Source organism: Xiphophorus couchianus, chromosome 22 (assembly GCF_001444195.1).
Source record: "Xiphophorus couchianus chromosome 22, X_couchianus-1.0, whole genome shotgun sequence".
Classification (NCBI taxonomy): Eukaryota; Metazoa; Chordata; class Actinopteri; order Cyprinodontiformes; family Poeciliidae; genus Xiphophorus; species Xiphophorus couchianus.
In genome coordinates this window covers 2,553,805-2,565,839 of record NC_040249.1, presented here as the reverse complement: position 1 = coordinate 2,565,839, position 12,035 = coordinate 2,553,805, and the positions used below count along the sequence as shown (strand labels likewise).

The 12,035-nt window shown below is 38.5% G+C and overlaps 1 protein-coding gene across 5 annotated transcripts in view; it reads left to right on the top strand.

Annotated features, from left to right (window-relative positions):
- The window catches only part of wdpcp (WD repeat containing planar cell polarity effector), a 94,062-nt gene that overhangs the window by 60,983 nt on the left and 21,044 nt on the right, over positions 1-12,035 (top strand). For 4 of the 5 annotated variants that reach the window (XM_028007731.1, XM_028007730.1, XM_028007729.1 and 1 more), the window contains 3 exons: positions 5,991-6,179; positions 7,011-7,134; positions 8,615-8,678. In XM_028007731.1, the coding sequence (XP_027863532.1) occupies positions 5,991-6,179; positions 7,011-7,134; positions 8,615-8,678 (377 nt within the window). The remainder of the gene's footprint in view (positions 1-5,990; positions 6,180-7,010; positions 7,135-8,614; positions 8,679-12,035) is intronic. The other variant, XM_028007734.1, reaches the window with a different exon arrangement.

The window sequence follows — 12,035 nt, the reverse complement described above, 5'->3', positions numbered from 1 at the left end:
CTAGCTCAAGCACGAGAATTGTGGTCTCTTACAAAAGAGAAATCCTACAACCGCTAAAAACTGCCACCACTCAATTTTTGTGTACGTTTTGTGAAGAAGGAAGTTGCATTCATATCTTCCTCAGACGTTTTTGTGTCATTTCCTTCAGTGGTTCTTGGTGCAGTGCCACCACAGATTAGGGGGAGGTGAACAGGTTTTTGGATCATTTGACTGTGTAAAACAATCCAATCAACCATGATCAACCAGATCCTGTCCTCTTGAAAGTTTGCAACTATAATATCACCTGCTGCATTTGTACAGTAAATATCAGATCATTGACTGTCACCTCCGTTTGAACCAGGTGCCCTCTTCGCTTTGAGTCTTCCTGGTCTGTTGTGGATCTGAACCCACCTCCTCAGGGCAGAAAGAAGTTAATTTGCCTGGGAGGTTAGCAGGAGTCACGCTCTCAGAGGTCATTCAATAATCGCCCTGGGGCACAAGCTCCCACGCCCCCCAGGTGCATTCTGGGATGCATTTTTCCGATAAATCGTTTACAGTGGCTGCACAATCCCTCAGGGACCCTAGATAAAGTTTGCCAATCAAAGTTTTTTGCGCCACAGCCACCTATCCTTTTAACACACTCACTGTGGTTCCCATACACACTTTAGGCATCTTTGATTGTAACTTTAGAAAGAAGATGTCACAGTGGCACGGAGCAATGCTGAAGTTTGAAGGCAGGAGTGTTGAAGTGGGGGAGGAAGGTGGAGAACGTGTGTGCGTGTATCTGTGTGCGCGCACAAGGGGGAGGTGGGTCTTCCAACAATAGCTTACTCTCCTCTGATCACCTGCCAAGGTTTCTGATGAAGGAAGTCACTGCACGTCTTTTCTCTATGATAATTCCACCAACACACGCACGCAAGTGTGTGTATTTTTCTATTTCTGTGCTTCTTTGCACACACACACACACACACACACACACACACACACACACACACACACACACCCTCCAACCCGTTTGTTCGTTGCTTGTGCTCCCTTTCTGTATTGACTTGTTTCATGCAGCCCGCTACATGACAGAAGGAGCGAGTCGGAAAGGCGGCATGGAAGAAAGACTTGGCCATGCTCCAAGTTCTCCCTTTTTTCCCCCCCCCCTCTGGAGGCAGGCCTCCCTAGCACCACCCCCACACCCGCCCCCCAGCCTGCACCACGTTATCTCATCTGGGCACACGTTGGCCGTTACTGGGCCTGCACCGATACACGGTGTAGGGAAGCCGACCACGAAATGTGCTGCACCAAAGGGAAAATAGTCGTTTCCCCCCTAAACCCCTCAGCACTGGAACGAAGTAAAACATTTCAGATGGGTAAAGGACATAATGATGCAACTCAGTGTGCACAGAGTGTGTAAAAAAAATGAGAAAGATCCCAAAGCTACATGAAAAAAATATATAATTTAACCGAAAATCAGCTCTAATGTACAAAATAATGCCTGATTCAAAATTTGAATCAGGCATCATACAGGCAGCATATCAGCTTTCATTCGACGACTGTAAAAAATTGTCTTTTTTTAGTTTTTGATATCCGTTCACACTTTCATTGTATAATTCGCATCGATGGATTAATTTCCCAAAATGCTCACAACTGATTTTGATCATAGTGATAATCCAACCTCTGACCAAAGATAATATGTAGGCAGAGAAAACACACCTGAGAACGCAGGTGTTAGATTCCAACAAAAGAAGAAAATATCTGAGCGCAGACATACGTTTGATGGAGAGCCAAGCAAGCGAGGTTTTTCATTGGAGAATTTTGTGTGAGATCAGTAGCTGCTTTTCCATTACAAATAGATGCAAAACTTTGTCAATACTCCGTCTATGTTGAAAAACCACAAGTTTGCAACTGCGGTGTTTCTATTAAATATGAAACGCAAAGAGTGTTTCCATTGCAGTTTTGTGAAATACATTCATTTTGATGCAGAAGAAAAAAACTTTTTATCAAAAACCAGGAGTTTTTTTTAGCAACTAGCATGTTTCCATTAAGCAAATATATTTTCATGATTGCAATTTGTGCAATTTTATGCTCAGTTTAAGCACTTGTAACACATCGCAGAGTGAAAATGATGAATCCTGTGTTGGAAGATAATTTCTCCTGTACAGGTTTTAAAAATCTGTTTGTGTTACATTTTCCTACAGATATTCAACACAAAATTTATGTTGTGTTTTTTGTAAAGTTGACACATGTGCCCACTTTGTGGATTGATACGATTTCTTTATATTAATCTCTAAACTAAAATAACAGTGGAGTCGTTTTATAAGTTTTCCCCTTCTGCTTTTGTTTGGCCTTCCTTTGTTTCCATAGGTCAAACATGTTCTGAAGATGTAATTAACTTGCGAACAAGAGACTAAAATGTCGAAGACAGTTTTATAAGGGAAAATCTGTATCTCAGCACTATAGCTATGTTCAAAAAGCTCTTCTTTTCAGTAAAAAAGTTTTTTGTCTATGTCAGTAGTGTTGTTAGCCACCTGGTGCTATGACACTGGTATAACCCTGCTTATGATTACAAATCAAGATCAGAAGTAGACAGCTGTTTTCCTCATGGAAGAACCGAAATAAGAGGAGCAAAGGTTGGGCCTAAAACTAACAAAACCTGTAGAAGATAGTTTTCCTGGAGAGTGCTATTGCCTGTAGAGACCATGAATGTTTTGAATGTCTTTGTCTTTTCACAAAATAGTTCCCGTTTTTCTATCAACCATATTTTGCCAGCAAATAACCCTTTCAAACCGACCACTTCCTGCTTTTTGATGCGTTAACCGTCATGGATGAATGGTTGAGTACAGCGTTGCTTTGACACATATCTGCTAATTTGGCAACATGACCCACTCGCTTGGATGCTAACAGATGTAACAATGGTAGGTGAACTTTGACCCCTTCAATTTAAGGAGTCCTGATTCAAGGTGACATGCACATCTCATGGTAAAATTGGAAGTCTCTTGCAACTTTTCAAGATCTCAGTATCAGCTCTTGATTTTTTGTTCTGGACATGCCAGTTTTCAGTTCAGTTTTTTTTTAAATGTTTCAGATTATTTTGCAATACCAGATTATCAGCCTTGGTTGCTGTATTTATTCCAGTGGTTTCCCCTTCAGTGGAGCTGTAACAAGTGGAACCTTAGAGCAGATTTAAGATTTTCTTTCTCATTGTAAACTTTAAACTTCAATGGAACATTGAATTTAATTTGCTCCATAATTGTTTGAAATGAACCAAATAAGATATTTTTGTCCTGTTTGCATAATTTGACTGTTTTTTGAATTTAACATTTTGCTGACAATGTGATTGCAGTCTCTTCTTTGATGCTTACTAGTAGTTTTTTTCTCTTAGCTGGCCAATTGAATTAGTGTAGACAGGTGTGAGAGGAAGCTAACGAGACCTTAATGCCACAAAGATCTATTGTTTCTGCTCAAAGTTTAGTTAGAGCTGCAGTCGACGCCCAGGGCCAGCCCTTTTGCACACAGTCACACACAAACAGCACCCTCAAACACAAACAAGCTGATGTATTAGCCACATTAGCCATCTCTTTAGGGGATTTGGAGGATTGCTAATTGCCAGCTTGTCATTTTAATTGCCCTTACCACCACCCACCAGCCCCCATCTGACTCATACACACATGAATACACACAACTTCTTTAACAAGACATCCAGCAGCCTGCTGCACTGACAGTAAACCTGTGTAGCCAACGCTATGCTCACTAATCACAACCTTCTTTTTGGTAAATATTTTATCGTTACATCAGAAAGCGTTGTCAAATGACTAATAAACAATACTGTGCAATAAACTTTTCTCCGTATTTGTACCTTCTAAGGAGTCAAATATCCAGGTAATCCTTTAAAGTTGTCTTAATCAACAGTTCTTCAGGCTTTCTGCTTGGTCTCTTTAGCAATTTTCAGAGGAAAATTTTTTTAAGCTGCTTAACACTGACCTGTGAATCATTCAAGGCATAAATTGGCACCTAGGTCACAGTTTATTCTAATTTCTTTTGATTCATCTTTTGAACATATCAATTTTGAACAGTGTTTAGCAGACAAAATGGTATTTCAGCTAAAAAAATTTGAATCCTGTAGATCATCAGCTGTGAATGATGCATTGTAAAGCTACAACTTTCAAAGAAGACCGCCACTTAAAACCTTTTTTTGTTTGTTTTTTTAACAAACAAACAATATATACAGTATGATCTATGTACTGTTTCTTCTCAGTTAATCAGTTAATCTAGAGGTTGTTTTACCTCAGAAGAAAGCTATTTTCTTTAAAAAATCTTTGTAATAAACATGTTTAGATTCTGTATAAATCAAACTAAATTATAAACTTTTTGTAATCTAAAGTATGAATTGTGTGTATAAAGTGCAACCCATATCATGACCGAAATTGATCAAATGAAGCCCTTCCAAACTAGAAATCAACTAGAAATAAAATAAATAAATAAAAATAGGTCTGAGTTCGGTCATTAGTGTCAGTTTATATCTGTCTACTACACCCTTTACTTAGAATGTCATAATGCAGATTAATATTTTCTCTTTATTAATGTTTTTATTATCATGTCTTTATTTAACAACCTGTCCAGGTGTACCCCGCCTCCCGCCTGGAACGTTAGCTGGAGAAAGGCACCAGCACCTCCTGACCGCACTAGAGACAAGGGTGTTAGAAAATGGATGGATTTTTATTTAACCAGGCAAAAACTGATTAACAAACTTCTTACCTGGCTAGGCCTTTTGAGGGAAAAGGAGGTGTGTGTATTGTTTATGAGTATTTGGTTTAAATCTAGTTTAAATGCTAATACCATCTTAATGAACACAATAAAATGATATAAAGGTGTGTCTCAGTGTTAAAAAGGAGAAAACATAGCAGACAGTTACCTTAGAGGTCTCTTTAGCAATTTAAATCAGCTTATGGTTTCTGATTTGACTAAAGCATTCCTTCTGCTCTTCTATAATCCACCATTAACTATACGCTGTTGTGATTCACTCACGGTGGAACATTATTTACTACCTGTGGCATTCAACGCCTTCATTTCCTGTACCGTGGCTTTTAAATGTCACAAAACATACACACCTTTGACCTTCTCCTGGACAGAATGAGACACCTCTGCCCCTGGCAACAACACAAAACATTGTCATTCCATTATTCAGTAGAGTCCCGATCTGCTCACATGAACACACTCATACAACAAAAGCATAAAGAATCAACTTTTAGAGTTCCTCAGATGATGTCTGAGAGAGTCAGGGTATCAAAAGAAAGACAACCTCCAATGCCACTGCAGGTCATCCACTATGGCATTACATGTGTAGATAAACAGGTTTTCTTCTTACTTCTCAACATTACCAGGGAGAAGTTTCAACACTGCCACAGTATTTGTATTTGTAGCACATGTAATAGCATCCGCAAGGGAAACACAAATAATTAGATAATCCAGAAATGTTCTACATTAGTTTTCGTTCGTGTCGACACTAACTTAATAGTAACAGCATAAACCCAGTTTTTCAGTTCACAAAAGCATTTAAAGTGGAACTAACCTTGATGTAAAAACATAACGCCGTCCCCAAACCAGTTTTGAAGAATTCTACCAAAATGGACGGAGCCAGGAGACACGGGGGCCAGGGGGCGTGGCCAAGTGTCAGGATGTTTGGATGGGGTTGAGAGGAGCTAACTTTCCCTCCATCCAGGACTTACTCAGATCTAGCCTAGGGTAAAAAAGGCAGCTAACATTTCTGCAGACCCCACACATCCTGGACACAAACTGTTTAATGTCACCACAATCGTACTTTTTACTTCCTTTATTAAAAAAATAAAATACAAAAATGGCTGAAAATACTTATACATATTGTCCCTCTAACCTTCTTTTATTTCCCTAAAGTTTAATATTCATACTTTCGATCTGTACACCCATCTCAAACTCTTTGTTCACGCACACGGTCTTGACCAGTAAAACTGATTCTGAATGTGAACTCTGACCTTACGTGACAGGAGCTCTAACTGGAGGCCAGATGGGCCATGTGGAGTTGTTGCAGCAGCGGCTCCGTTGCGGTCAGGTCAGAGAGGCCCTGGGCATCCTGGAGGCCATGGACTGGAGCACCATGGGGGTCAAGAGCTACCAAGGCCTGAGCTCTGTGACCAACCACCTGCTGAGACTGCCGCTCAACGCAGACAGGGAAGGTGAGGCTGTGGGTTACACCATTTGTTTAAGGCTACCATGACTGTCAGAAAATTTGGTTGTCAGTTAGTTAAAAATATTTTCCATTGAAAATCTTTCTAGTCCTGTGGATGTCTGCAACCTCTGTTGAAATGCCAGATTGTTGTGATGTAAAAACACCCCTTTTTAAGTAAGGCCATTTTACTTTTGGTCTTACTGTCAGCACACTGCAAAAACACAAAATCTTACAAAGTTTTTTTTTTTTGTTTACTTCCTGTGCAAATATCTTAGTACAATTGAAATAAGACTAAACCACCGGTGTCAAACTCCAGTCCTCAAGCAGTTTTTAGATGTGCCACAGGTACAAAACACTGGAATGAAATGGCTTAATTACCTCAGTTCTCCATAGTCTTGCTAATGACCTAATTATTCTGTTCAGGTGTGGTGCAGTAGACACATCTAAAAGTTGCAGGACAGCTGCCCTTGAGGACTGCAGTTTGACACCCCTGGACTAAACCAACTTACAAGTAACTTTTCAGCAAGATATAGGAGCTTATTTTAAGCCAATAATTTGTAAGTATTGATTTTAAAAAATGGCAAATTATTTAAGTTGTATCAAAGACATTTCCCCATGTTACAAGTGAAATAATCTGCCAGTGAAACTAGTAGTTTTCATCAGTATTAAGGAATTATTGACTAAAAACAAGCTCATTTGTCTTACTTGTAAGTTACTTTCATCTTAGTTAAAGTGTACAAAGATTTGCACCAGAAACTAGACAAAAAAAACAAAAAAGCTTTTTAAGCAGTTTTCAGTATGTTGACATTAAACCAAAACACTCCCAACCTTTGTGCAGCCCAGCTGGAAGCGGCCCTGCGGGTGTTTTACGCCCCGGCTGCCCCTCTGTCCGATACAGCGATAATGGAATACAGGGAGCCGGTCACCAAGTACGCTCGCCGCCTTTTTCACCACCTCCTCAGGTAACTCAACCTTCTCTGTCATGCTGCTGCTGCTTTGCTCTTAATTTAATGCACTGAGGGAGAAATTGGCTTTGTGTGGTCCACTTCAGCTTCTGTTAGGCCTGCCGCAGTAAGCAATAAATCAACTAGTTTCATGGCAGATTAAAGTGAGCTCAATAATTTCTCTTTAACAGGTGTTAGAGAGAAGCTCCCCTTTGATATTGTTGGAAGAACACTGCAAATATTTGAAACCCAGTACAATTTAGTTAGGTTGCACTACCTGCCACTTTTGCATGCTTTCCCTGTCTAAGCTGAATGACTAAAATTTCTAAAATGCTATTTTGGTTACAAAAGCTTAATTATCCATCTTAGTTATTGTTACTTTGTTTTTTTATTTTACATATTTCAAATATTTTCCAGTTCCAGTGTTAAATATTGTTTAGAAATTAATGCATTTTGTATCTTTTAGAGAGTATACTTTTCTTAATATACCATTATCATTATTGTATTAGTTGAAAATGGCGTCAAAATAGCATTATTATTATTGTTCATCGCAATAGTTTCTGTGGCAATTTATTATCCTGCAAAATGTGTTATTGTGACAGGCCTAGCTTCTACGAGCACTTCTTGAAATAAAACAAAAGCTCTACTTCCAGCTAGGCTGCAGTTCAGTGATGTGCAGTGTAAAAACCCATATACAGTCATTTTAAAACACTACTGGAGCATGTTGTTGAGTTTATCAGTGCGCAGGGGAAAATAACAAGTGTCCAACAATGACAACGAGTGAAAGAAACAAATTTAACACTCCCTATTTTCCTCTCGCTTGTATCATTTCAACATTTCTAAATAAAGGACGTCGCTTCTGAATGTCATCAGTCACACATGCGCTGATGCAGCTTTGAGTCATTCACCAGGCAGAGCAGCGCTCACTCAGACCTGTTTTACTGTTGTTTCATTTTCCCTTCTGCCATGAGAGCCTTTTGAAACGCCTGTTTGACTGAAATAGACCCTGTTGTTCCCACACACTGCCGCTCACTGCTCTCCATCTAGCAATTACCTCCATTTTCCTCCCTTGTACCAGAGCTGGAGTGTTGTTTGGCATCCCTCCTCCTCTCTTATCACCTACCTGCATTCTTTTTCTCTCCATCAGCATCAAATAAAGAGAGCCTCCACTCTCTGCTTGTTTATTTGTTTCATGTTGGATGTGTTCAGGGAAAGTTAGGCTGTTTTGTGTCTTTCTCTCTCTCTCCCTTTCTCTGTCTTTGTCTCTTTTTCTCTCTCCTCTTTCTCTTGGCTTTATTCTGGATAATAATAAAAGTGCTCGCTATTTACTGTTCTCTTATTGGCAGAGATTTGTGTGCATATCTGTGGATTTAGGTAAAGCTCTGAGAAAAATGTACGTCAGGCTGATTCATCTATAAATTTCCTCTGGTTGCTTTTGTTAAACAGATATTAGTCGGTTTTAGTTTTCCAGCTCTTATCGTCTCTGCTTTCTTTGCAGGCATCAGCGTTTTGAGAAGGCCTTCCTCCTCGCTGTTGACTTGGAAGCTCGAGATTTGTTCATGGTGAGCTAAAAGACATTTTTTATTTCAGATAGTGGTTTGAAAGCAAAACAGAACTAAAATCTGTATAATAAATTTTTAAAACGTGTTGACTGAAATTCCTATTTGAAAATTGTAAATATTTTTGATTTTGGATGACATACACAGTTTTGAGCTCACATTCCTTATCCTTTTTGTTAATGCTTGTGTTTTGGATAAAATGATGCTGTGTCTATCCTCTGTCTCTTCTATCTGGTTACATGCACACTGCTGCTTCTTACATACATAACCATAACATTTAAGACTAGTGACAGTCTTCTGTGCTACACATAAAAACTGATTAAGGCAGGCCAGCACACCTCAGAGGGTGCAGAATGAGAAGACAAAAGCAGAACTTGTGCTACAATCTTTGCTTTACTTGGTGTCGTCCTTACGATGTGCTGATGACGCCCAGTGCTGGACGGTGAATGTCACTCCGTATCTGTATGAATTGTAACATTTGATCATTTTCAGCACTAAAATATGTTTTACACTGAACCAGATCATTATTTCTCAAGATAATGACACTGAAGGCTTTTGGTCGAGTCCTGGAACTGGTAAACGGACCTGGGTGGTGCACAGAAAGGAAAATTGGTGCACTGCAAAACTTGTGTGAAGTGTAAAAGTCGCCAGACAGATTGGCTATAAAGTCGCCATAAATATTTTATACCAGTTTCATACCAATTTGTGTTTGTCCCATCTGTGTTACCATAAAAAGATAACTGCATTTCATTTCACTCTTATAAAATCTAAGGTTTTCAACTCACAAAAAAGTTTAACATCTATTCGTTGTTTATCCACAAAATAGTGGAACTAAAAAAAAACTAAGGTATAAGTTATAGATATTTCATGTCTTAGAGATTTTTTGCAGAAAACTATGTACTCTTCTAAAACTTTTGCTGAAATCAACCTAAGTTGCCATTATTGTAGCAGAAAACTACTTAAAATGGGCTTTTTTTTTTTTTTTTACAGAAAACTATCTAGGTTGACATATTTGCAGAAAATTTACCCAAGTGGCCAGAATTTTTACAGAAAATTACCTGAGTGGCCGAACATTTTGCATAGAGCTGCCTAGGTTGCCAGAACATTTGCAGAAAACTACCTAAGAGTTTGTCAGACCAACTAATCTGATTAAACTAAAATAAAAGCTTTTGGCCTGAACTCCAAGCATTTTGACTAAAGAAAAGCAGGTACTACTCTTCACTTGGCTAATTTTGTCCATATTGTGTAGCATTGTGGTGGCTGCATTGTACTCTGGTGATGGTTTACAGTTGCAGGAGGAGTTGACAAGTCTAAACAGAGATTAAGATGACAGCAGGAAAATACAGAATGCCCAGAAACTCAGAATAAGAGTAACTAGTCTCCCAACACAACAACGACCCAAAGAGCACAGTTAGCATAACAATAGAGTGGCTAAGGAGTACTCTGTGAATATTCTTGACAGCAGCTGGAGCACATGCTCCAAATCCAATTGAGAATTATGTAAACACATAAAAGTAACTGTTTATTAATAAGTGTTCAAGTTGGGTTAACGTGAGAAGATCTGCAATGAAAAATGGTTGAAAATCTCCCAAAATAAATCTACAAAATAACTATTCATAAGATTTTTTTTGATTAATTTTTTTTTGGTTTGTTTTTTATATTTTATTTTTAATAAATGAGTTTTTAAAAAGCCTGATTCACTGAAAAAATAAATGTAATGCATTTTTAACCTGTCACAAAATGTGGAAATGGTGTGAATATTTTCTGGAAGCACTACAAATGAAACTGGCCATGCCGTTGTTCTAGCATCACGGGTAATCGGTCATTCATCTTTTATTATCTATATAGTTAAATAACATTAGATTTTTAAGACCTAAAATTGGTATCTCATACAAGCAATATTGCATTTTTACTTTAATTGGCAAAAAGCAAGTCACAGCAAGTTCTGAAAAAGAAATCCCATCTTGTTGCACCATTTATAGAAGAACTAGAGGTTTAGAAAGTGTGGATATTTATGTTCCAAAACATAAAACCTTAAAGTTAAAATGATCTTTTAAATTAATTACCATATTGTGTTATTGACATTAAACAGATTAGGCCTAACTGATTAATATTTGGCCTCCAGAGGATTAGATATCGGCTCAGTCACCGGCGCCTTTTAGAAAAGCTTCCTGCAGGCCCCTTAGTGCCATGCACCCTATTTTAGTTGTTCATTCACTGTTAAACCCTTCTTACTTGCATTTGCACATGACTTGTAACCCACAAAAGTGTGTGTATGTGTGTGTTGCATGTCAGAGAGCAGGTGTGATCTCAGTGTGGCCCCTGCCTTTTCACAACCTCCATGGCCTCCGCTCGGCCTTTTGCCTCTCCTCTCATCTACCTCTAACTTCTTTCTTCCACGTGTTTCTGTAGGTGTCTTTTCCTCTTTTTTCCCCCTTTTTAACATTACCCCCCAACCCCCCTTTTTTTTTTTTGATCCATGCTTCAGCAGCACAAACACAAAAACACTCACTCATGCTCCTCTCTGTCCCTCAATCACACTGATAGCGCCGCTTCCAATTCCCTCCCCACTAATAGGCAGGGCTGCGGGGAAGCCGAATTGAAAAGGTGGAGTCAAGCCGGTGAACCTTGAAAGAGAGGAGGAAAGAGGGGACAGAGAGGAAAGAGGAGGGGTTGGTTAGATAGAAGGTCAACAATAAATTTAAGATTGTTTTTTTTTTTTTTTCAATCAAACAGGTTGGAGTGAAACTTCTCTGTTATTTATCTAAGGTGTAAAGAAATGAGTACACTCATTTCTGCCTGTTCCTCTTAATGTGTGAGATGGAGTGCATCAAACAGGCTTCATCCGGCTCCTTCAAGCTGCATTTACTTTTTTAACGAAACCTATTATTTAAAAGAATACATTGTAAACAAATCTTTAGGCTTCTAACACCTGTTCTTGACCAGAAAATGGGGATTTCAATTCTAAATTGAACAGACAAATAAAATATGGGTTTGTAGGACCTAATGAATTCCTGCCGACTAATCCCCAAAGATCAGACATTAACATAGAAACATCCCACCATGACGTTTGACAAAAGCTGAGTTTTCCTTCAACGTGGAGGTTTCAAGCAGTCATGTTGGACAGTTCTGCTTCCCTGTTTGGTCCCACATTTACAATAATATTAATAATAATAATAAAGAAATGTTTTTGTTTTTTAGATGAATACAGTATCAGATTTAATCTTAAGAATTCAAATACAGCTACTTTAGTAAGAATATTTACAAAATTTACCTGCTGATACATGTCCACTCTATTTTTAGTTTGGGAGTTTTAAAAAATTATTAGTTCATGCTTTTTATACTTTATAATTTCTCACT